General features: G+C 36.1%; 1 protein-coding gene across 3 annotated transcripts in view; it reads left to right on the top strand.

The window, feature by feature from the left end:
• Nucleotides 1-9,592, top strand: part of LOC308342481 (pancreatic alpha-amylase) — a 41,853-nt gene extending 32,261 nt beyond the window's left edge. For all 3 annotated transcript variants that reach the window (XM_080802936.1, XM_080802935.1, XM_080802934.1), the window contains 10 exons: nt 787-1,000; nt 1,323-1,469; nt 2,507-2,704; nt 3,118-3,348; nt 4,464-4,597; nt 5,362-5,484; nt 5,592-5,691; nt 7,718-7,836; nt 7,942-8,067; nt 9,365-9,592. In XM_080802936.1, the coding sequence (XP_080659062.1) occupies nt 787-1,000; nt 1,323-1,469; nt 2,507-2,704; nt 3,118-3,348; nt 4,464-4,597; nt 5,362-5,484; nt 5,592-5,691; nt 7,718-7,836; nt 7,942-8,067; nt 9,365-9,554 (1,582 nt within the window). In that variant the 3' untranslated portion in view covers nt 9,555-9,592. The remainder of the gene's footprint in view (nt 1-786; nt 1,001-1,322; nt 1,470-2,506; nt 2,705-3,117; nt 3,349-4,463; nt 4,598-5,361; nt 5,485-5,591; nt 5,692-7,717; nt 7,837-7,941; nt 8,068-9,364) is intronic.
• Nucleotides 9,593-25,892: the final 16,300 nt, after the last annotated feature.

Raw genomic sequence — 25,892 nt, 5'->3', positions numbered from 1 at the left:
GCTTGGGGCACCTGGGTGGCTCTGTCGTTAGGTGTCTGCCTTCAGCTCAGGTCATGATCCCAGGGTCTTGGGATCAAGCCCCACATCGGGCTCCCTGCTCAGCGGGAAGCCTGCTTTCTCTCTCCCACTCCCCCTGCTTGTGTTCCTGCTCTAGCTGTCTTTCTCTCTCTGTCAAAGAAATAAATAAAATCTTTAAAAAAAAGAGAGAGAGAGATTTAGCCAAAAGGAGAAAAAACCAAAACACTCTACTGCTATAGGCATTGCATTAAGCACATGATTTGAAGGAGGTGGGGAAAGGGTCTGTTTCCTCAATTCATGGGCATTCAACTTCCAAATAGTTTCTTAAATCTTAATGCAGACCTTTAAATAGCTAAAAATTAGAGATAGAATGGGATTGAATATCCTATTTCTTTTTGAAATTGAAACATTATAATGTTTGCAAATAAATAGTTAAAGCAATGTTTTGACTATAAGTTCAGTTGCCTTTGATTGTGATTGTCCTATTAGTGAAGGACTTCAGAAATAAAACCTAATCCTAATTAAATAATACATGATTAAGGATTATTTACATATAAGCTGCCAGATGTTTAAAAAGGTTAATATTCCCTCAGTAAGGAAAACATTAAGTTCTAAAAGGTCATTTAGATTGTTTTCCTGGTAGGTTGTTTATAGATATTCCTCACCTGTTAATATTATTATTGATAATCCTTTTCTGATTTTGAATAAACACTTTCTCTATGTGTTTATTCATGTTAACATTTACTTAGTAAAACATGTTTCTTACAGGAAGATAAATACTTGCTGGAAAGAATGCTGGCAACTTCAAAGCAAAATGAAGTTCTTTCTATTGCTTTCAGTCATTGGGTTCTGCTGGGCTCAGTATGCCCCAAATACCAAACCTGGACGGACAACTATTGTCCATCTGTTTGAGTGGCGCTGGATTGACATTGCTCTTGAATGTGAGCGATACTTAGCTCCAAAAGGATTTGGAGGGGTTCAGGTGGGTATTGTTCACAGTATAAATTGTGGTTTGCTATGCTTATAGTAAATGGCTATCATGATCTGTATCTGTGAAGCTGAAACGTATTACTGAGGAAGAAAAAAAGTTTAGTATTGTTGGCAATGTTATGTTTTGTTTCTGATATAATCCTTCTTCAGCAGGACGTTTCCAATATGTTGTTAATATTTTCATGTGGTTGTTAAAAATGTAGCTGTATATGCAAAGATTAAGAAATTATTTTAGATTATTGATTAGTCTCTAGAGTATCCAGTGATATAAAGTAACCCGTAATTTGATACTTATCATGATTTTTTATTTGTAGATCTCTCCACCCAATGAAAATGTTGTGATTAATAACCCTTCAAGACCTTGGTGGGAAAGATACCAACCAGTTAGCTACAAGTTATGCACAAGATCAGGAAATGAAGATGAATTCAAAGACATGGTGACTAGATGTAACAACGTTGGTGTAAGTGAATTAAAGTTTCCTTTAGGGGCGCCTGGGTGGCTCAGTGGGTTAAAGCCTCTGCCTTCGGCTCGGGTCATGATCCCAGGGTCCTGGGATCGAGCCCCACATTGGGCTCTCTGCTCCGCAGGGAGCCTGCTTCCTCCTCTCTCTCTGCCTGCTTCTCTGCCTGCTTGTGATCTCTGTCTGTCGAATAAATAAATAAAATCTTTAAAAAAAAATAAATAAAAAAATAAAGTTTCCTTTAAAAAATATTTAGGAAAATAATTTCTCCTCTCTCCTGCTTGTTTTGAAGAAAATGTTTTCCGTATTTATTTTTTATTTTACTTTAACTTAAGCTATAACTAAAATTTAATTATTATGTTATGTTCAGCTTTTGTAAATTTTTGTATATGTGCTATTTGTCTACTAAAGAAATTTAAGTCAAAGTTTAAAGTGAACTTACTTATAAAGCAAGTATCAACTTTTAGTCCTAAAACTATACAAATTTCTGGGGAATACTTTTCTAGTTAGGAATTGGAAATTCTAGTTGCATTATTTGCTGTAATTTTTGTGTGACTTGTATCTCCACCTATAATTTCTGGGTCTTCTTTCACATAGGGTTTTTGATGGTAAATAATTATATTCTTTTTGGCAAGGAGCATGAGAGACAAGATTTACCTTCAGATGCTTAATAAATAATAAAGGCTATCTACTTCTTTCTTAGGGTGATACATGGAAATTTCAAAGACCACTACTCTTTTGCATCTCAGCTGATTCTTACCTCCCCCCCAAAAAGGCTGCATTTTTTCATTGTTATGGTAGTTTCAGTTCTATAATTTTATCACATATGTATTTTACCAAGATGATAGAAAGCAGATAGGTATTCAGTTCACATTAGTTTCCCTTCACTCTTGACTTTTGATTTACTAAGAAGAGAAGTTAAAAAATAACAAAGACCTATTTTGGAGTGTGATTAACATACCATAAACTTCAGTCAGTAATACCATAGATTATTACCTCTGTATAAGTCAAACTGAAATAAAAACTTTGTTTTTCAGGTCCATATTTATGTGGATGCTGTAATTAATCATATGTGTGGGAATGGTGTGGGTGCAGGAACAAGCAGTACTTGTGGAAGTTACTTCAACCCTGGATATAGAGATTTTCCAGCAGTCCCATTCTCTGGTTGGGATTTTAATGATGGTAAATGTAAAACTGGAAGTGGAGATATTGAGAACTATAATGATCCTTATCAGGTAATTAAAAAAAAAAACCATAGTGATCAAAATAAAGAGCTATCTGTGCCTTTAATTATCTACATGTAGTTTATTGATCTTCATTTTAAATACTGGCCTGGATTCCTTAGGAAAATAGGATTCCAAGTATGACTCTTTAAAAATAAGAAACTTGAATTGATATGTAAAACATTTTTCCCAATTTAATTTGTCCCAGTCAAAAAGCTCATCTACTTTATTTCCTACATACTCCATTTTTATACTAGAAAATACTTCAAAGGTATGTCCATACTATAGTGTCAGTATCTCCAGTTCCCAATGCAAGGAAGACACTACAGAAATATCTGTTAATGAATAAATGAATGCATAATCAAATGGATTCTCAGGTAAAGGTGATGTTTTGTCTATCACTCACAAAATGTTTACTTTAATAGGTCAGAGATTGTCGTCTGGTTGGTCTTCTTGATCTTGCACTGGAGAAAGATTATGTGCGTTCCACAATCGCTGAATATCTGAACCGCCTCATTGACATTGGTGTAGCAGGGTTCAGAATTGATGCTTCTAAGCACATGTGGCCTGGAGACATGAAGGCAATTTTGGATAAACTGCATAATCTAAATACAAAGTGGTTCGCTGAAGGAAGTAAACCTTTCATTTACCAGGAGGTATGTTAATATATATATGTATCTATATTTCATGTGTATATGAAATAATATAATTTAATTCAGTAGAAAATAAGTGATAGGAGTGCCTGGGTGGCTCAGTCGGTTAAGTGGCTGCTCTTGGCTCAGATCATGATCCCAAGCTCCTGGGATCAAGCCCGGCAGGCTCACTGCTCTCTGGAGAGCCTGCTTCTCCCTCTCCCTCTGCCTGCTGCTCTACCTACTTGTGCTCTCTATCTCTCTGTCAAATAAATTAAAAAAATATAAATTAAAAAAAAGAAAATAAGTGATAGATTTAATTAATACAATTTCAGTTGTTTATGGGCTGCATCATTTATATAGAAGAGTTTTCTTGAACCTCTTTTAGTGAGACAGTATCTAACACCTAACTCTTTATCACAAGAAGTTTTATGGAAGTGCAGAGAATTTATTTAGGCTGCAGACATGTGTGTCTTTTACCATCTCCCCAGAGACCATTAGAAAAGACAGATAATATTACAGTGGTTTTCTTGAGCCAGTCTATCTGAGTTTACATCTTGGCTTTAGCACTATTAGCTGTGTTCACTTAGGCAAATTGATTAACCTCTCTATGCAACATTTTTTTTTTCATATAAAAAAGGGATGATGATAATAGTCATGTTTTTGTCTAAATATTAATGAGTTAACATAGTCTAGCACTTAGAAATGTTGTGAACCAGATATCAAGTGCTGTAGAAATGCAAGCCTTTTTATTATCATTATGTACAAGACTAAAATTATGTCAACATTCTCACAGGCCAACAGTTCACTTTGTTATATTATTTTTTTAATATTGTAGCATATAATTTAGCACAAAAAAAGAATCTTTCTTTAGGGAAAGCCATTTACGCTTTTTCAAATAATAAAAATAGTTTCAAGCCATTTTCTATATAATAGTACCTTGTTGGTTAAAAGTCTTTAAAGTTCTGATTTAAAATGATATTTCAAAAAAAAAAAAAAAACACCCAGTAGACCTAAAGAAAATATTTTTTTAAAAAAGGATGAACTTGATTTTAGTGTCTCAATTTAGGGCAATAAATATTTTTAGGGGTAAAAAAAAGTTAAAAAAATAAAATGATATTTCCCTATATTTCTACTAGGTAATTGATCTGGGTGGTGAGCCAATTAAAAGTGAGGAGTACTTTGGAAATGGCCGTGTGACAGAATTCAAGTATGGTGCAAAACTAGGCACAGTTCTGCGCAAGTGGAATGGAGAGAAGATGGCTTACTTAAAGTAAATGAAATATAATTTGTCTTTTAAATTATTTCAAAGATGTATTAGTCTTATTATCCCAATCTGAGTTATCTTCGGAACTTATTTAGAACTTTTAAGGATTCAGTTACTAGTAATGAGGGTAATAGTTCCCCACACTCCAATTTATCATCTTTATTATTAAGAATGTCAATCATGAGGGTATCTAGAAACCCAAAAAATACCCTAGAGACTTTTATATTATATAACTATACTATATTTGCATATAGTATGTGAAGGCCATGTTATTGTTAAAATGATTTTATCATTTATGAAGTACTTACAAGTTGACTATTTTAAATTTGCATATACTTATTTACATATTTTATATAAAATGATTTACATATATTATCAATTATTTTCAAATATTAGAATATTTACATTATAACAATGTAATATTGAAACCTACTTTTAATCCAGTTTTCCATTCTGTATGATATCATATGGATATTGATCATTCTGGTTTTATCTAAATTATAATGTACTAAAATCTCTAAAATGACTTTTTTAATAACAAAAATCTTATAACTATAATGTGAATGTAATACAAGTAATTCATACATATATACATACATGGAATGTATAATGTATCTGTATATTGTTTATATATATATTTTAAAACTCCTATAGAATAATCATTTTAATTAGAAAATTTCATTTAGGCCTGCGGTACCAAAAGAAATACACATTTAGGTTACCTTAAAGCTATTGGAAAAGAATACATATCTTTGTGTGTGTTTTAATAGGAACTGGGGAGAAGGATGGGGTTTTATGCCTTCTGATAGAGCACTTGTCTTTGTTGATAACCATGACAATCAGCGAGGACATGGAGCTGGAGGAGCATCTATTCTTACATTCTGGGACTCTAGGTAGGTAAAATAAAGCACCCCCCCTTTTTTTAACCTACCTTTTAAACTAAAAATAGAAGAAACTAAAAATAGTTTCTTCTATGATGATATCATTTTTTAACCTTCAGACTGTACAAAATGGGAGTTGGATTTATGCTTGCTCATCCATATGGATTTACACGAGTAATGTCAAGCTTCCGTTGGCCAAGATACTTTGAAAATGGAAAAGTAAGTTTTGGTGTTATCCAAAATATATTTTTCTCAAGAAAGGGAATGCAGTTTTGTTGTGATTGTACATGATGCTATTATATTTACTATTTATCAAATATTGAAGTGTAAACCTGATGTAGGACACTTTTAGTAGTGCAGTAGATATTAAAGAATTAAAATTCATGGTCTCTATTGTCAGAGTATTCAAGCAATATCAGAAATATGACAAACATACACTCACCCCAAAGAAGCACTTAAAAGTAAGGATATAGTGAAAAAAAAAGAAAGAAAAAAAATAAGGATATAGTAAGTAAAATATGTACTTTTCATAAGTACCTACTTCGTAGGGTTGATGTGAGGATAAGTTAACACTTGTAAAGAACTTTAAACAGTACCTGCCCATAATACAAACAATATATATTTTTTTAAATACTTTGAAAAAAAAGTTATATGGAATCCAAAGAAATTATTCAGTTGAACTGGGATTAAATAAGGAAAGTATCTTTTAAGAGGAAAGAAAATATATGTATTAAAGAAGAGAAATTTGCAAACTATTTTGGGAAATGTAAAGATGAGAAAAATATTTGGGGTAATAGGGGATATTAAATAGCAATTTTATTTATTTATTTTTAAAGATTCTATTTGTTTATTTGACAGACAGAGATCACATGTAGGCAGAGAGGCAGGCAGAGAGAGAAAGGGGGAAGCAGGCTCCCTGTAGAGCAGAGAGCCTGACATGGGGCTCCATCCTAGGACCCTGAGATCATGACCTGAGCTGAAGGCAGAGGCTTAACCCACTGAGCCACCCTGGTGCCCTGAATAGCAATTTTAAAAAGGGAACTGAGAAATAAAATTATGAATGTATTTGGAAAGTTTTTTTTTTTTTTTTTAAACTGAAGATTTCAGGGTGCCTGGGTGGCTCGGTTGGTTAAGTGACTGCCTTCAGCTCAGGTCATGATCCCAGAGTCCTGGGATAGAGTCCTGCATCAGGCTCCCTGCTCCACTGGGAGTCTGTTTCTCCCTCTGATCTTCTCCCTTTTCATGCTCTCTCTCACTGTCTCTCTCTCAAATAAATAAATAAAATTTTTAAACTGAAGATTTCAGATGCATCATTGTACAGCAACTTCATACCTAAAGTAAAAAACACTTTTCACTACAAACCAGACTGATATTTACCTGGTTTCTTCCTTTTTTTTTTTTTCTATGACTATCATTAAAAGTGCCAATCAGAAAAGTACAATATTAAAACTTTGATCAATTTAATAAAGAATATTGTGAAGTATTGATTAACACATTTATCCAGAAGAAAGAATGAAGGAAATGAATGCTTATTTAGCAATTTATCATATTCAAGGCATTTCCACATGTATTATTTAATTTTTATAGCACCTAAACAATATCCCCATTTTACAGAAGAAGAAAATTAGACACAGAGAAGATATGTATGTTAACTAAGTTTTCTTAACTAATAGTAATAGAATCTTTGTTTCCATTCTTCTGTTTCTGACACCGAAGTCCTTGCCACTTCAATATCATTGCACTATTGACGGTAATATTTATTAAAAATTCCATGGCAGGGATGCCTAAGTGGCTCAGTCAGTTAAGCCACTGCTTTCAGCTTGGGTCATGATCCCAGGGTCCTGGGATCGAGTCCTGCATGGGGCTCCTTGCTTGGCAGGGAGCCTGCTTTTCTCTCTGCCTCTGCCTGCTTGTGCACTTGTGCTCGCTGTCTCTCTCTCTCTGACAAATAAGTAAATAAAAATCTTTAAAAAAACAAATTCCATGGCAATTCCTTAGAAAGAAAATAAAAGGGCAAAAAAACCTTACCTTTAAAATATGGCACTAGAGAATGAAAAATTGGGGAGAAAATGATGAGGACTTGGTAAAAGGCTGTAAAAATACTGAGGGACTTAGATTCTAAATGAAGACAATGCAGAGACACAAGACAGATTAGATTTGGTGTTCTGGAGAGAAAAGAGACAAATACGTGAAATGTTAAAAGTCAGGGATTTTTAAATTTTTTCTCTTTTTCTCTTTACTTAAGGATGTTAATGATTGGATTGGGCCACCAAATAATAATGGGGTAATTAAAGAAGTTACTATTAATCCAGACACTACTTGTGGTAATGATTGGGTCTGTGAACATCGATGGCGTCAAATAAGGTGGGCATTCTTAGAGATGTCTTCTAATAATAAACATTCTTAACATTTTATTTTATTAAACTATTAATGTATTCATCAGCATTTTATGTGGTATTATATTTTTAGGAACATGGTTATGTTCCGTAATATAGTTGATGGCCAACCTTTTACAAACTGGTGGGATAATGGTAGCAACCAAGTAGCTTTTGGAAGAGGAAACAGAGGATTCATTGTCTTTAACAATGATGAATGGTAAGCAGATCATAATTAGAAATAACATTTTATACTAATATGTTCTTGATTTACTACTTTCTCTTCTTGCACATTTACATTTTTCATATTTGAAAAATTCCTTAGTGGATTAAGAAACCACAGAAATCAGAAGAAAAATGATGATGGCTTTTATTCTGATCTCTTCTTTATAAGGGCTTTATGTTCTAAGTAGAGTGATTTTATGTGCATCCTTGCATGTTACATGAAGATATATGAGGCACACATATAGGCTCATACATACACCCCACACAAAATACAAAGAATGGTTAATATAAAGGTTGTGAAATCACTAGAACTGTCTAATAACCCCCCTCCCTTTTTAAATAATGGAAAACTATTGCCTCAATACTGAAGTACCTTTTTTTAGTTCTCTCTTTCAAGTATTCTTGTATCTGTTTTTTTTTCTTCTTTTTTTCACTTCCCTTTCTGACAAATAATATATTTTTTAAAGCATATGTATAAAGAACCTGTATCTTATGGTTGGTCAGTGATTCATTTCAGGAGATTTTCAAGTTTTAGTTCTGAGACTTCTTCTTACTTTCATTGGTTATACTTACATCCTTTGCCTCTAGTATATTTGATTTCCTAATATATAGAACTATGACTTAGAAGATGTCTTTGCAAGCAGTTGAAATGTCTCAGTTCCAAGGCCAGCTTTCACTCATGCTTAATTCATTTTAGCCTACGTTATATTTTACTGACAAAAAGATAAATCAAATATATCTCTTTCTTGCCAAAAGAAGCTATGGCTAATTCTTTAATTTCTGTCATTTGGATGGGAAAAGCAAAATAAATTTATGAGAGAGCTTTATATTTAAAACCATATACTTCTTCATAAAATGCTAGATTATTTTTATTTCCAGCCCAAATTCATTTTCTCTTGTGAAAGATTTTTGCAGAAATAACCAAATTTAAATTATTGAAAGTAATTAGTATTTTCTCAAGTTTAGATGAGGACAAATTTAAAATATTTGTGTTTACCACAGGAAGTACTTTTATCTAAGAGTGACAATTCACTCAAATTTTCACTGATATTCCTCAACCATAATTTTGTGATAATATTTACTGCTGACTAAGAAATTGCTAAGCCTTCTGTAAGATTACTTTTAGTCTTGGAAAACTGTTCACATCTACTAGAGAGGTCTTTATATTTTCTTCTCACTGAGTCTTTGACTGCTTAAAGTACTACAGCACACAATTAAGCTTTTAGAGATAGTCTGAAATCTTGCTTTTAATTGTGCTGAATTCAAGTTAAATCTTAAATTTTATTTTACAGGTCATTGTCTTTAACTTTGCAAACTGGTCTTCCTGCTGGCACATATTGTGATGTTATTTCTGGAGATAAAATTGATGGCAATTGTACGGGAATTAAAATCTATGTTTCTGGGGATGGAAATGCTCATTTTTCTATTAGTAACTCTGCTGAAGATCCATTTATTGCAATTCATGCTGAATCTAAATTATAAAACTTGAAATAAATAAGTACACATACTCAGAGAAATAACCAAGTGTATTTCTTTTCGTGTGTGTGTGTGTATTCTTACAATTCATTAATTTTTGGTAAAAGCTGTAAGTAATCAACTTGAAAAGCTCAGAAAAGCATAAAAATCACATATAATTATATAATTATAATATAGTTACAATTGATACCATGTTGTATTTTAGAAGACTCATGATGACTTATTTGTCAAAAGAATTTCTAAGAATTCAGGGAGTCATCTTAACAAATACGCTTGTTGCCATTAACACTATTTCCCAGTATGTATTTATGTATTTCTTCCATCAAGTGTTTCTAATAGTTAGGGATATCTGATTTAATTATTCCCATACAAAGGTATAACATTTGAGTGACTTCAACTTTATGAAAGCCCTTTTACAGTTAATAAGTTAAAAAATAAACTTAAATTATGCAAGATATAAGTCTCAGTTATATGGAACTCATAGGAATCTTCTACTTTCTACTTTTTCTCTTTCTCTTTGTGATGTCTTTAACTTGATGTAGATGTATGGATTTTTTGTTCCATTTCTTAACCCCCGTATGGATGGATGTAATTATTTAGGACTCTCATTATACTATATGTTCTGGGTTTTCTTCCTGATCCTCCAGCTATTCATTTTCCTTCACCTTGAATTTTAATGTGGAATTTGGTAAGGATCTCATCTGCGTCTTAAAACTTTCAGTTGTTTTTCTTATGCTTGAGTGATAAAATAAAAGCCATAATTTGGAAACTCCCTCTTCTTTTCACCTATAAATTTATATATAATTATTCTTAATGTTATTATCATTATTATTTTGAGAAAGAGAGCAAATGGGGAGGGGCAGAGGTAGAGAGAGAATCTTAAGTTGACTCCATGCCCAGCACGGAGCCCCATCAGGGGCCTTGATCTTACAACCCTGAGATCATGACCTGAGCCAAAATCAAGAGCTGGGTACTTAACCAACTGAGCCACGCAGACACCTGGTCCTTATTATTTTTTTTCTTTCCTCCTGTCATAATGAGGAAAGTGTACTTCATTTTATCAAGGCCATTCTCCTCACTTGTGTTAATACCATTCCATTTTTATCTGGTGGGTAACTTTATTTCTTAAATTACCCTTTTTTCAGAACACCTGAGTGACTCAAGTTGGTTAAGCATTGGACTCTTGATTTCCACTCAGGTCATGATCTCAGGGTTGTGAGATCAAGACCCATGTGGGTCTCTGCCCTGGGGATGGAATCTACTTAAGATTCTCTCTCCCTCTTCTTCTGCCCCTCCTACCCACCTCCCTCTCCCTTTCTTAAAAAAAAAAAAAAATTATCCTTTCTCTTCTGTTTTAATAATCTTTCTTTTTTTGCTAGTTTAGTCCCCTGAGATTACATTTATTAGTCTTCCAACTAAAAAATCCATGACTTCCAGATTTTTTTCTAGCTATAATCCACTTCTTTTCTTCCCTTCCTAGCCGAGCTTCTGTTTTTACCACATAATCTCTACATTTTCAACATTAGTCATTTTCATCTCCTCATCGTCCAGTTTCTATTCATGACTTCACTGAATCTACTCTTGTCAACATCACCAAAGACATTGATGTTACTAATCCAATGTACTTCTCTATCTTCATTTTACTTTATTTCACAACAGTATTCGACATGTGAGCCAACCTCTCCTCCTCTCTTCCTTTAGTCTCCATCTACTCTCTGGTTTTCCTTTTTTTCTCACTGGTGGCTCTTTTTCAGATTCTTTTTCTGGCTTATCTTCTGTTTGACCTAAGGACTCATTTGGATCTAATTCTCTTCTTTTTATTCATCCTCTCTCTTCTAAGTATTTGCAATCTTTTCTATGGATTTAAAACACAGACTTTTTCATGAAGACCTATACCTCCAATTCAGATCTTTTCTTGGACTTTAACCTCACATTTCTAACAGATGTTTGACACCACTTCAAGATTCACAGATATGTTATACACAATATATACAAAATGCAACCTGCATTTTTTTTTTTTGTAAGCTATGCCCCTCTTATGTCAATGTAGTTTTCTTCAAACAGGAAAAATGAGGCCACATTGATCTTAATATATTACATGTTAAATAAATTTATGCTATGTCCTTAGTGATTTCTCATACTTAAGAACTTGTTAATAGTTTCTTCTTTTAGATGTTTCATTTTATGTATAGAAGCAATTCTACCTGTGAATACTGAGTAATTTCTCTTCTCACGGAAGGAAAAATATGTTGAAGAATCATTGTTCATGATTAGACTTTCACTTGCAAGTCAAAACTGAACGTCTAAATATCATCATGGAATATGATCACAGAGAATGACTGAAACAAGCTCAGTTCCATACCCTTACAGACTAATGTCAGCATTATGATTAATAGTATCATTATTATTATCATTAAACTTCCAAATAAAGTACATCTAGATGTTGGACCAATAAATGATCAAAGTTTCCAAAAAGACACTTATGTTCAATAAACCAAATCTCTAAAGAGATCACTTTCCTGTGGTATTAAGAGAGAAATGAAACAGTTTTTGAAAGGGATAGAAATATCTCTGAGTATTTAAACCAGTTTTTGAACATTTGCATTTTTTTCTTGTGTATTAAAAGAAACTCCCATATTTCTTTTTTATATTTAAATGTTATATTTAAATATTAAATTCCTTCTCCAATTTGGAATTGACTGGAAAAAAATTCAGGAGCTTAACTCAGGGCTAGTTTAAGTGAGTAAGAGTTTTTCTTCTGCTTTGTTTGCCCTTGCAAATTTCTCTCCACACACACACACACACACACACACACACACACACACACACACGTAGATATAAAGCAGAAAAATCTAGATATGTCAGATGTAGCTTACAGTTTGTTGCAGAAAATCCTAAGGTTTTAGAAGAAATCATCTAAGAACTCCAATAAAAACAGAACTTAAAAAAAGAAAACAACAGAAGTAAAGTGATATATTAAAAGACCTTTAAAGGTCTTTCACAAGAATTGGAACAGATGGGTAAATACACAGTCTATTTGCTCTTTTTGCCTTTGAACATAAGTCTGGGGGGGAAAAAAGTGTGGCTTGGAGCCACTCACATAACCTATTTAGAAAGAAATAGTTGTGTTGAAAGGGTTTAGGTTCAAACAGCACCACTTACACTAGAATAAAAGGTGATATTTATTATTTCCTTATAATTGCAAATCTGTCAAATCCAACTCAATATTTTTCTTTGATGTTTTTAAAGATCTGTTTTGAGTCATGAAATATATTTTCGTAATCAATTCAATGGACATTTTAAAAATGCCTCTCTGAACCTCAGTTTCCTCCTTTATTAAAGGAAAGTAATACCTACTTTTTTAGTTTGGTGTATTGAATGAGAAATTATACATTATACACTAACCACTATTTCTGGTTAAATACACACTTCTTCATATCTTCAGTAACAATGTGTCTTTAAGGGGGAGGGTGCAAGATGGCAGAGGAGTAGGAGACTCTATTTCAACTTGTCTCCTGGACTGAGCTAGATATCTACCAGAGCACTCTGAACACACATGAGTCAGCCTGAGATGAAGATTATACACTTCTGGATCTTTACAGGGCAGAGGATCATCAGCGGAGAGGTACAGAGATGTTGGGAGTGTGCAGACAGATATCAGGGGATAAACAGAAGGGGGAGGAAAATGAAGGGAGCCATTGAAAAGTAACAACCCAATGCAAAAGTGTCCTGTGCTTGCGGACTGGCAGTGGCTGAGAGACGGTAAAGGATTGAAAACAGCACTCAAACAGAAGAAAGGGACTTGAAGGGTTGGGACCAGGCAGCCACAAGTGCAGACCCAAGCTGACAGTCCCAGGACAGGTCCCATGCCTGAGAGGACCTGGTGCAGACTCCATTCAGCAGTTCCTGGGGCTGGTGGCTGCTGCTGGGACCACAGCTGCTGCTGCCTCCGTCATAGCTGGCAGGACCCAGCACGGATTTGAGTCAGCAGCCCTGGGAATGACAGCTGCCGGGACTGGGCTCACCTGGACCAGTATCACTTGCGGTTTGGGTGGCACAGGGGTACAGAGAAAAGCAGAGGTCTTGGGTGACCACTGAGACAGTGCGTAAGGGTATGCACTGCTGGTGGGAGGCTGCAGTATTCAACGGGGTTGGCAGAGGGGGAGTCTGTGTGTTCTTGACCATTTTGAGAGGAGCAGACTATGGCTTCTTTCTGAGGCCAAGTCTGGCTGCAGAGAATTTACGTTGCTCTGACCTTCCAAAAGCATGTGAAAAGCCGCCAGAGAACAAAGCCTCCAGAGAACAAAACCCAGAAAAACCTCTTTCCACGGATCCCAGCCCCTTGATAGCAGGCCCGTCAACTCCACCCAAGCAGGACTGACTGAAAAACAACATGGCAGCTGAAAGAACAAGATCAAGCTGAAAGAACAAACGGACCACAACCCCAGGGTCCCCATAAAACTGTAAAATCCCAACACCAGGGGAAAACAGTATATTAAGCTCCTGGTATTACCTTGAGGCCTGTGTATTTCTTAGATACAACTTTTCTCACTCTTTCTCTTTTTTTAATTCTTTCTCATGATTCTTGTTCTTTTATTTTTTTACCTACTTACCATTCAACTAGATTGTTTAAAACAACATATTCCATAGTAACTTTTTAACTTGAACTTTTTCATACATATAGTTTTTTATTTTTCTTTTTTTATATGTATAGATGTAAGATTCAATGTAGTCATTTTTCCCTAATTATATATATATATGTGTGTATATATATACATATATATATACACACACACATATCAGTTTTAATTTCCCTGTTTCTCTGAAAAGTGAAGTCCTTTAACAAAGATAAAAAGATACATGCAGGAGGGGCGCCTGGGTGGCTCAGTTGGTTAAGCGACTGCCTTTGGCTCAGGTCATGATCCCGGAGTCCCGGGATCGAGTCCCACATCTGCTCCCAGCTCCATGGGAAGTTTCCTTCTCCCTCTGACCTTCTCCCCTCTCATGTTCTCTCTCAACTCTCTCACTCTCAAATAAATAAATAAAATTAAAAAAAAAAAAAAAGATACATGCAGGAAGAACTGAAGTACCCTTCCTCACCCACACTGAGGGATTATAACCACCATCCCGTTACTAGCCCTTTTTATCTTGTGTTTTTCTTTTCTTTTTCTTTTGTCAGTCTTTCTGTTTGTTGGTTTTTGTACATTATGAATCTTATTCTTGGGGCTCAGTTGGCTGTTTGTTTCTTTTTTTTTTTCTTTTGTTGATATTTTTGTACTTTATAAATATTACTCTTGGGGCTCATTTTGGCTGGGTTTTTTGTTTGTTTGTTTTTTATTTCTTTTTGGCAGTGACTTCCAGTTGCTCTGAAACTTCCCAGGGTGCACCTTGCTTGGATAGTGGTTGATATTTTCAGCTATACATCCCCTCAACCACAACTCAACAAAATGACAAGGAGGAGGAATTCCCAACAAAGAAAAGCCAGACACAGTGGCCTCTCTAGCAGATCTAATGGATAGATCAAAACAAAATATCAGAAATGGACTTCAGGGTAGCAGTTATGAAGATGATGGTCAGGCTGGATTAAACTATTAATGGCAACACCATCTGTTGAAGAGACTGTCATTTTCCCATTGGACATTCTTTCCTCCTTTATCAAAGATTAATTGATCATAGATTTGAGGGTCTATTTCTGGGCACTCTATTCTGTTCCATTGATCTATGTGTCTGTTTTTGTGCCAATACCATACTGTTTTGATTATGGTTTTGTAATAGAGCTTGAAGTCTGGAATTTTGATGCCACCAACTTTGGCTTTCTTTTTCAACATTCCTCTGGCTATTTGGGGCCTTTTTTGGTTCCATATAAATTTTAGGATTATTTGTTTCATTTCTTTGAAAAAAAATTGATAGTATTTCAATAGGGATTGCATTAAGTGTGTAGATTGCTTTAGGTAGAATAGACATTTTCACAATATTTGTTTTTCCAATCCATGATCATGGAATGCTTTTCCATTTCTTTGTGTCTTAATTTCTTTCATGAGTACTTTATAGTTTTCTGAGTACAGATTTTTGCCTCTTTGGTTAGGTTTATTCCTAGGTATCCTATGGTTTTGGGTGCAATTGTAAATGGGATTGACTCCTTAATTTCTCTTTCTTCTGTCTTGCTGTTGGTATATAGAAAGGCAACTGACTTCTGTGCATTAATTTTATATCCTGACACTTGACTGAATTCCTGTACAAGTTCTAGCAGTTTTGGAGTGGAGTCTTTTGGGTTTTCCACATGAAATATCATATCATCTGCAAAGAGTGAGAGTTTAACTTCTTCTTTGCTGATTTGGATGCCTTTTATTTCTTTTTGTTGTCTGATTGCTGAGTCTAGGACTTCTAGTACTACGTTAAATAGCAGTGGTGAGTGATACTGGACATCCCTGCTGTGTTCCTGACCTTAGGGAAAAAGCTCTTAGTTATTCCCTATTGAGAATGATATTCGCTGTGAGTTTTTCATAGGTGGCTTTGATGATACTGAGGTATGTTCCCTCTATCCCTACACCTTGAAGAGTTTTGATCAAGAAAGGATGCTGCACTTTTTCAGCATCTATTGAGAGTATCATATGGTTCTTGTTCTTTCTTTTATTGTATCATAATGATTGATTTAGGGATGTTGAACCAACCTTGCAGCCCAAATCCCACTTGGTAGAGGTGAATAATCCTTTTATTGTACTGTTGGATCCTTTCGGCTAGGATTTTGGTGAGAATTTTTGCATCTGTATTCATCAAGGATATTAGTCTGTAATTCTTCTTTTTGATGGGGTCTTTGTCTGGTTTTGGGATCAAAGTAATGCTGGGCTCATAAAATGAGTTTGGAAGTTTTCCTTCCATTTCTATTTTTTTGGAACAGATTCAGGAGAATAGGAATTAATTCTTTAAGTATTTGGTAAAATTCCCCTGGGAAGCCATCTGGCCCTGGAATCTTGTTTGTTGGGAGATTTTTAAAAAAATATATATTTTATTTATTTATTTGACAGACAGAGATCACAAGCAGGCAGAGAGGCAGGCAGAGAGAGAGAAGGAAGCAGGCTCCCTGCCGAGCAGAGAGCCCAATGCGGAGCTCGAGCCCAGGACCCTGAGATCATGACCTGAGCTGAAAGCAGAGGCTTTAACCCACTGAGCCACCCAGGTGCCCCTGTTGGGAGATTTTTGATGACTGCTTCAATCCCCTTACTGGTTATGAGTGTGTTCAGGTTTTCTATTTCTTCCTGGTTCAGTTGTGGTAGTTAATATGTCTCTAGGAATGTATCCATTTCTTCCAGATTGTCAAATTTGCAGGCATATAGTTGCTCATAATATGTTCTTATAATTGTTTGTATTTCTTTGGTGTTGGTTATGATCTCTCTTCTTTCATTCATGATTTTATTTATTTGGGTTCTTTCTCTTGCCTTTTTGATAAGTCTGGCCAGGGGTTTATCAATCTTATTAATTCTTTCAAAGAACCAGCTCCAAGTTTTGTTGATTTGTTCTACTGTTCTTTTGGTTTCTATTTCACTGATTTCTGCTCTGATCTTTATGATCTCTCTTCTCCTGCTGGGTTTAAGCTTTCTTTGCTATTCTTTCTCCAGGTCCTTTAGATGTAGGGTTAGGTTATGTACTTGAGAACTTTCTTGTTTCTTGAGAAAGGCTTGTATAGCTATACACTTTCCTCTCAGGACTGCCTTTGCTGTGTCCCACAGATTTTGAATATTTGTGTTTTCATTTTCATTTGTTTCCATGACTTTAGTGAATTCTTCTTTAATTTCCTAGGTGGCCCATTCATTGGTGGATGCTCTTTAGCCTCCATGTATTTGAGTTCTTTCCAATTCATTCCTCTTGTGATTGAGTTCTAGCTTCAGAGCACTGTGGTCTGAAAATATGCAGGGAATGATCCCAATCTTTTGGTACTGGTTGAAACCTGATTTGTGACCCAAGATGTGATCTAATCTGGAGAATGTTCCATGTGCACTGGATAAGAATGTGCATTCTGTTACTTTGGGGTGGAATGTTCTGATCATCTGTGATGTCCAATGGTCATTTAAGGCCTTTATTTCCTTGTTGATGTCATTTAAGGCCTTTATTTCCAATGTGTTATTTAAGGCCTTTATTTCCTTGTTGATCTTTTGCTTGGATGATCTGTCCATTTCAGTGAGGGGAGTGTTAAAGTCCCCTACTATTATTGTATTATTGTCAATTTGTTTCTTTGATTTTGTTATTAATTAGTTTATATAATTGGCTGCTCCCATGTTAGGGGAATAGATATTTAAAATTGTTAGATCTTCTTGTTAGACAGACCCTTTGAGTATGATATAGTGTCCTTCCTCATCTCTTATTATAGCCTTTGGCTTAAAATCTAATTGATCTGATATAAGGATTGCCACCACAGCTTTCTTCTGATGTCCATTAGCATGGTAAATTGTTTTCCATCCCCTCACTTTAAATCTGGAGGTGTCTTTGGGTCTAAAATGAGTTTCTTGCAGACAGTGTATTGATGGGTCTTGGTTTCGTGGTTTTGTTTTGTTTTGTTTTGTTTTTGTTTTTATCATTCTAATACCCTGTGTCTTTTGATTGGGGCATTTAGTCCATTTACATTCAGGGTAACTATTGAAAGATATGAATTTAATGCCATTGTATTGCCTGTAAGGTGACTGTTACTGTATATTGTCTCTGTTCCTTTCTGATCTGTTACTTTTAGACTCTCTCTTTGTTTAGAGGACTGCTTTCAATATTTCCTATAAACTGGTTTGGTGTTTGCAAATTTTGTTACTTTTTTTGTTCTGGAAGCTTTTTATCTCTCCTTCTATTTTCACACAACCTAGCTGGATATAGTATTCTTGGTCACATATTTTTCTCATTTAATGCTCTGAATATAGCATGCCAGTCCTTTCAGGCCTGCCAGGTCTCTGTGGATAAGTCTGCTGCCAGTCTAATATTTCTACCATTGTATGTTACAAAGCTCTTGTCCTGAGCTGCTTTCAGGATTTTCTCTTTGTCACTAAAACTTGTAAGTTTTACTATTAGATGATGAGGTGTGGAACTATTTTTAATGATTTTGAGGGGGATTCTCTGTGCCTCCTGGATTTTGATGCTTGTTCCCTTTGCCATCTTGGGAAAATTCTCTACTATAATTCACTCCAATATACCTTCTGCCCCACCCCCTTCTTCTGGTATACAAATTATTCTAATATTGTTTCATCTTATGGTATCACTTATCCCTCAAATTCTCACCTCGTAATCCAGTAGTTATTTGTCTCTCTTTTGCTTAGTTTCTTTATTCTCTGTAATTTGGTCTTCTGTATCACTAATTCTTTCTTCTCCTCATTCATCCTAGCAGTAAGAGCCTCCATTTTTTTTTTTTCAGGTTTAAAAATGTATTTAAGAACTATCATGATACATGGTTACTTTTAATGGGAAATGTTTAGAAACCATTAAAATATGTTTTTGGATTTAGTTAGACAAACTCACTTACTGACTATTATTATATTTATGTGGACTATAAATATAGTTACATTTCTTATTCATTGGAAATCCAGAAGAACAACATCTTGTGTATATAGCAATATCTTTTTCTTTTCCTGTTTTTTTTTTTTTTTTTTGCTCTTTTTTTTTTAAATTAACATATAATGTATTATTAGCCCCAGGGGTACAGGTCTGTGAATCATCAGGCTTACAAACTTCACAGCACTCACCATAGCACATACCCTCCCCAATGTCCATAACCCAACCACACTCTCCTTACCCCCCTTCCCCTAGCAACATTCAGTTTGTTTATGAGATTAAGAGTCTCTTATGGTTTTTCTCCCTCCCAATCCCATCTTGTTTCATTTTTTCCTTCCCCACCCCAAACGCCCCACTTTGCCTCTCAAATTCCTCATATCAGGATGATCATATGATAATTGTCTTTCTCTGATTGACTTATTTCTAAAGCCTCCATTTTTAAAAAATACTTTATTTATTTGACAGACAGATCACCAGTAGGCAGAGAGGCAGGCAGAGAGAGAGGGGAGGAAGCAGGCTCCCTGCTGAGCAGAGAGCCCGATGTGGGGCTCGATCCCAGCACCCTGAGATCATGACCTGAGCTGAAGGCAGAGGCTTTTAACCCTCTGAGCCACCCAGGTGCCCCGAGCCTCTATTTTTGATTGAACATCATTAATAGCTTTTTTGATTTTTAACTTGGTTAGATTTTAGTTCTTTTATTTCTCCAGAAAGAGATTCTCTATCTTCCATGCCATTTTGCAGCCCAGCTAGCATGTTGATAATCATTATTCTGAACTCTAGTTCTGACGTATTACCAATGTCCATATTGCTTAGGTCCCTGGCTGTTGGTATTGCCTCTTGTTCTTTCTTTCTTTTTTTTTCTTTCTTTTTTTTTTTTTTTTGTGGTGAGTTTTTCTACCTTGTCATTTTATCCAGATAAGAATATATGAATGAGAGATGAAGATACTAAAATACTAAAACGGTGGCAAAGACCTCAGAAAAATATATGCTAACTACTGGGGGGAGGGGAACGAAGAAAGGGGGAAAATTAAAATAAAAAATAAAAAAAGTATATATTAGACATGTGAATAAAGCAGAGCCACCCACTTGATTTTGGGTGTGTTCTGGTCTCTTAGAAGAAACTACCTCCCAAAATTTTAAAGAAAGAAAATCTTATATGTATATGCAAAAATAAGGGTAAACATGATGAAGGGATGGAATATGAGTTTATTTTTTTATTTTTTTAAAAGATTTTATTTATTTATTTGACAGAGAGAGAGAGAAACCACAAGTAGACAGAGAGGCAGGCCTAACCCTAACCCAGGACCCTGAGACCACGACCCGAGCTGAAGACAGAGATTTAACCCACTGAGCCACTCAGGCACCCTGGGTTATGATTTTAAAGATGAGAATGAAAAAAGATTCTAAAAGAGGAATTGATAAGCTGGTTGGAAAAAGAAGAAGAAAAAAAAAGAGAATGTGTTCAGCCTGGAGCTAGATTTAGGGTATATTTTGATCTATTAGAAGAAATTGTATCCCAAAATCTTAAAGAAAAAGAACGTATATTTATACAAAAAATGAAGTTAAATACAATGAAGGGATAAAATGTGACTATAACAATGAAAATTTAAAAAGGTTTTTTTAAAAAAAGTATTGATAAGATAAAATAGTTAAAAAACATTAAAAGAGGAAGACGGTCAAGATGGCAGAGAAGTAGGAGACACTGTTTCAACTTGTCCCCTAAAGTGAGTTAATTATCTACCAGAACACTGAACACCCATGAAATCAGCCTGAGATGTAGGATTATACACTTCTGGATCTCTACGGGGTCAGAAGACACCTGTGGAGAGGTAAAGCAAAGTAAGAATGATTGAACTGATATGGGAAGATGAAGACGAGGGTGAGGAGCCACCAGAACAAACTTATTGGAAAGTAATACCCCAATATGAAAGTGCCCTGTGACTGGGGACCAGCATTAACTTGGAGTCTGGCTGAAACCACTCAAAAAGAGCAAAAGATCTTAAGGAGCAAGTGGTGGAATCAGGTGATCATGGGCACAGGCCTAAGCCCAAGGACCCAGGACGGCCACTGCTGGCAACCACCTATGCCAGAGAGAATGCGGTGGCAGAGCCTCCAGTTTTTGGTCCTGGAGCCCCCCAGGTTGTGTGGCTTGCACCACCCCTCAGCTGGGAACACTCCTGCCCCCGCATGAGGGAGTCTGATGTGGGTGCCAGCCTGCGCTCTCTAGAGCTACAGCCTTTTGTGCTCTGTGTGCACTGCATGACCAGGCTCTGAATTTTGCGCCCCACCTGTGCCTGAGAGAGTTCCATGGGGGCACTAGCCATCTGTCTCTAGGACCTGCCAAGAGTCTGGACACTCTCAACCCGGGCTTGAAAGAACTCAGCACACTATCTCTGGTCATGATCTCTCAGCAGACAATGACCTGTGAAACTGTGAGGTCTGGACCCCAGACAGCAGTCCTGGCAAAGGCAACGACCAGAAGTGGGCTCCCTGGACCAATAGCACTCATGGTTTTAGTGGCACAGAGGTGCAGAGACAAGTGGGCACTTTGGGCGACCCCCGAGACAGTGGCTGGGGATGTGCACAGCCTATGGAAGGTTACATGGCTCAGCGGAATTTGCAGAGGGGGAGTCTGTGTGTTCTGGACCATCCAGAGAGGAGCAGACAGAGGTTTCTCTCTGAGACGGGGGGTTTGCGTGCAGTTTGCTTTCCACTAAAGCTCCAACAAGCTGCAAGAAGCTGCCACAGAACAAAAACCTGCAGAGAACAAAAGCCTGAGAAACCGGTTTCCACAGAGCTCAGCCCCTTGATAGGGAGCTGGAGAACTCAACCCAAGCAAGACTGACTGAAAAACAATGTGGCAGGCCCCTCCCCTAGAAAGCCAGCCAAAAGAATGAGAGGACAACCACCACAGTGTCACCATAGAACTGTAATACCCCAATATCAGGGGAAAACAAGATATTAAGCTCCTAGTATTATCCTAAAACCTGTGTATTTCATGGCTATAATTGTTATTTTTAATTCATTCTCACTATTCTTATTCTGTTTATTTTTTTTAATCTACTTACCATTACAATTAGAGTTTCAATACAACATATTCTGCAATAACCTTTTACTTGAACTTTTTTCATACATATACCTGTGTTTTTCTTTTTCTTTTCTATTTTTTTAATATACATATAGATATAAGCTTCAAGGTAATCCTCTGTCCCTAATCAATATTACCCCTATATACAAACCAGTGTTAATCTATCTTTGTCACTGGAAAGTTGAGTCCTTTAACGAAGATATCAAGATACAAATAACCTTCCTCCCTCACACTGAGGATTTATAGCCACCCTCCCATCTTTTCTTCTGTCAGTGTTTCTGTGTATTTGTTTTTGTTCTGGTATTATATAAATATTATCCTTGAGGTTCATTTTGGCCGGGTTCTTTTTTTTTTTTTTTTTCTTTCTTATCATTTACTTTTGTCAGTTCGTTTGTCCGTTTTTGTTTGTATAGCTTATAAATCTTACCATTGTGGTCCATTCTGGCTGGGTCTTCAATTCTTTTTTTTCCTCTCTCTTTCTCTTTCTCTTTTTCTTTTCTTTTCTTTTTTCTTTTTTTCTTTCTTTTTAGTGGTGACTTCTGATTGCTCAGAAGCATTCCAGGGTGCACTTGCCTAGATCATGGTTGATATATTCAGCTACACATCCCCTCAACTACCTCTCACCAAAATGACTAGGAGAAGGAAAACTCAATAGAGGAAAAATTCAGAGACTGTGCCCTCTTCATCAGAACTATTGGATATGGACATAAACAGTATGTTGGAAAGGGAATTCAGGGTAACAATTATCCAGGCAATGGCTAGGTTGGAGAAAACCATTAGTGACAACATAGATCTCTAAGGGCTGAAGTGAAAGCTGCCCAGGAAGAAGTTAAAAATGTTATCAATGAGATCCAATCTAATCTAAATTCTCTAGCAGCTAGGGTAACCAAAGCAGAAGATAGAATTAGTTATCTAGAAGACAAACTGATAGAGAAAAAGGATTGGGAGGAGGAATGGAGGAAACAGCTTAGAAACCAAGAAAACAGAATTAGGAAATAAATAATGCCATGAAACTTTCCAATGTCAGAATTATTGGGATCCCTGAGGGGGAGGAGAAAGAAAGAAGACTAGAATATATAGTTGAACAAATTCTCCATGAAAATTTTCCCATCTGGGGAATGCAAACAGCGTTCCTATGCTAAAGGCAGAAAATTCACCCCCCCAAGGTCAATGAATCTAGAAAGACCTTGAGACACTTGATTGTGAGACTGATGAATCATAATTTTAGACAAGAGCTCCTGAGGGCAGCTAGGGGGAAGAGATTCCTTCCTTTTTCCTTCCTTACAGAGGAAGGTCCACCAGCATATCGTCAGACTTGTCCACAGAAACCTGACAAGCCAGAAAGTGCTGGGAAGATACATTCAAGACACTCAATGAGAAGAACATGCAGCCAAGAATATTTTATCTGGCAAGGTTGATATTCAAAATGGATGGTGAGATAAACAGCTTCCAAGACTGGCAGGGTTTAAAAGAGTATGTGACCACCAAGCCGACACTGCAAGAAATATTAAGGGGGGGTGGTTTCTATAAAAGAGGAAAATAAACCAAGGAATATCATTGAACAGAAATGTATGGAGACAATCTATAGAAACAAAGATTTCACAGGTAACACATGTCAATAAAAACGTATCTCTCAATAATCACTCTCAACGTGAATGCCCTAGATGTGCCCATAAAATGACACAGGTTTTCAGATTGGATAAAACGACAGGACCCATCCATCATCCATATGTTGTCTACAAGAGACCCATTTTGAACCTAAGGATACATCCAGACTGAAAGTGAAGGGATGGAGAAGCATATTTCATGCCAATGGGCCTCAAAAGAAGGCTGGGGTAATGATTCTCATATCAGATAAATGAGATTTTAAACTAAAGACTGTAGTCAGAGATACAGAAGGACACTCCATCATTCTTAAAGTGTATATCCACCAAGAAGATCTAACAATTGTAAATATTTATGCCCCCAATATGGGAGCAGCCAAATATATAAGCCAACTGTTTATGAGGATAAAGAGTCGTATTGATATGAATACATTAGTAGTAGGAGAGATTAACATGCCACTCTCAGTAATAGATAGATCATCCAAGCAGAAAATCAAAAAAGAAACGAACATTGAATGACACGGTGGACCAGATGGACCTTATAGATATATATAGAACATTCCACTATAAGACAACAGAATACTCATTCTTCTCAAGTGTACATGGAATATTCTCCAGAATAGACCATATACTGGGTCACAAATCAGGGCTCAACCAATACCAAAAGATGGAGATTATTCCCTTCATATTCTCAGACCATAATGCTTTGAAACTGGAATTTAACCAGAAGAAAAAGTATAGAAGGAATTCAAACACTTGGAAGCTAAAGACCACCTTGCTTAAGCATGTTTGGATCAACCAGGAATTAAAAGGACTTAAACAATTCATGGAAACCAATGAGAATGAAGACACACCAGTACAAAACCTATGGGATACGGCAAAGTCTGTCCTAAGGGGGAAATACATAGCCATCCAAGTCCCCTTCAAAAAAATTGAAAAACCCAGAATACACCAGCTCCCTTTACACCTTTAAGAACTGGAGAATCAACAACAAATTAAGCCAACCCCACACACAAGAAGGGAAATAAATAATTAAGATTAGAGCAGAGATCAATGAGATAGAAACTAGAGATACAGTAGAACACATGATGCATTCAACATCCAACAGAAATGGATGCATTCCTGGAAACCTCTAAACTTCCAAACTTCCAAAACTGAATCAGAAAGAAATTGACAACCTGAGTAGACCAATAGCTGATAACAAGATTGAAGTTGTGATCAAAAACCTCCCCCCAAAACAAGAGTCCAGGACCCGATAGAGTCTCTGCAGAATTTTACCAAACATTCAAAGAAGAAATAATACCTATTCTCCTGAAGCTGTTTCAAAAAGTAGAAACAGAAGGAAAAATTCCAAACTCCTTCTCTGAGGACAGTATTACCTTGATCTCAAAACCAGGCAAAGACCCCATCAAAAGGAGTATTTCAGACCAATATCCCTGATGAATATGGATGCCAAGATTCTCAATGATATCCTAGCTAATAGGATACAACAGTACATTAAAAAGATTATCCACAACAACCAGGTGGGATTTATCCTTGGGATGCAAGTGTGGTTCAACAATCACAAATCTATCAATGTGATAGAAACAAATTAATAGGAGAAGAGAGAAGAATCTCATGGCCCTCTCAATTGATGCAGAAAAAGCATTTGACAAAATTCAGCATCCTTTCCTGATCAAAACCCTTCAGAGTATAGGGATAGAGGAAACATTCCTCTATCTTCTTCTTCTTTCTTTCTCCTCCCCCTCAGGGATTCCAAGAATTCTGATGTTGGAATGTTTCATGTTATCATTTATTTCCCTAATTCTGTTTTCAGGCCTTCTAAGCTGTTTGTTCCAGGCTTCTCCTGATCACTTTTCTCTATCCGTTTGTCCTCAGGATCACTAATTCTATCTTCTGCCTCAACTACCCTAGCTCTTAGAAAATTTAGATTAGATTGGAACTCATTGAGAGCATTGTTAACATCATGCCTGGTGGCTTTCACTTCTTCCCTAATCAATTCCATTTTGTCATCAAAGGCTTTCTCCAACCTAGCTATTGCCTGGATAATTATTAGCCTGAATTCCCTTTCTGACATCCTGTCTATGTCCATATCCAATAACTCTGATGGAGAGGGCCCAGTCTCTG

The sequence above is a fragment of the Martes martes genome (genome assembly GCF_963455335.1).
Source record: "Martes martes genome assembly, chromosome: 4".
NCBI classification, from domain to species: domain Eukaryota; kingdom Metazoa; phylum Chordata; class Mammalia; order Carnivora; family Mustelidae; genus Martes; species Martes martes.
The sequence above is the reverse complement of the archived record's forward strand: the minus strand, read 5'-3'. Positions and strand labels throughout refer to the sequence as shown.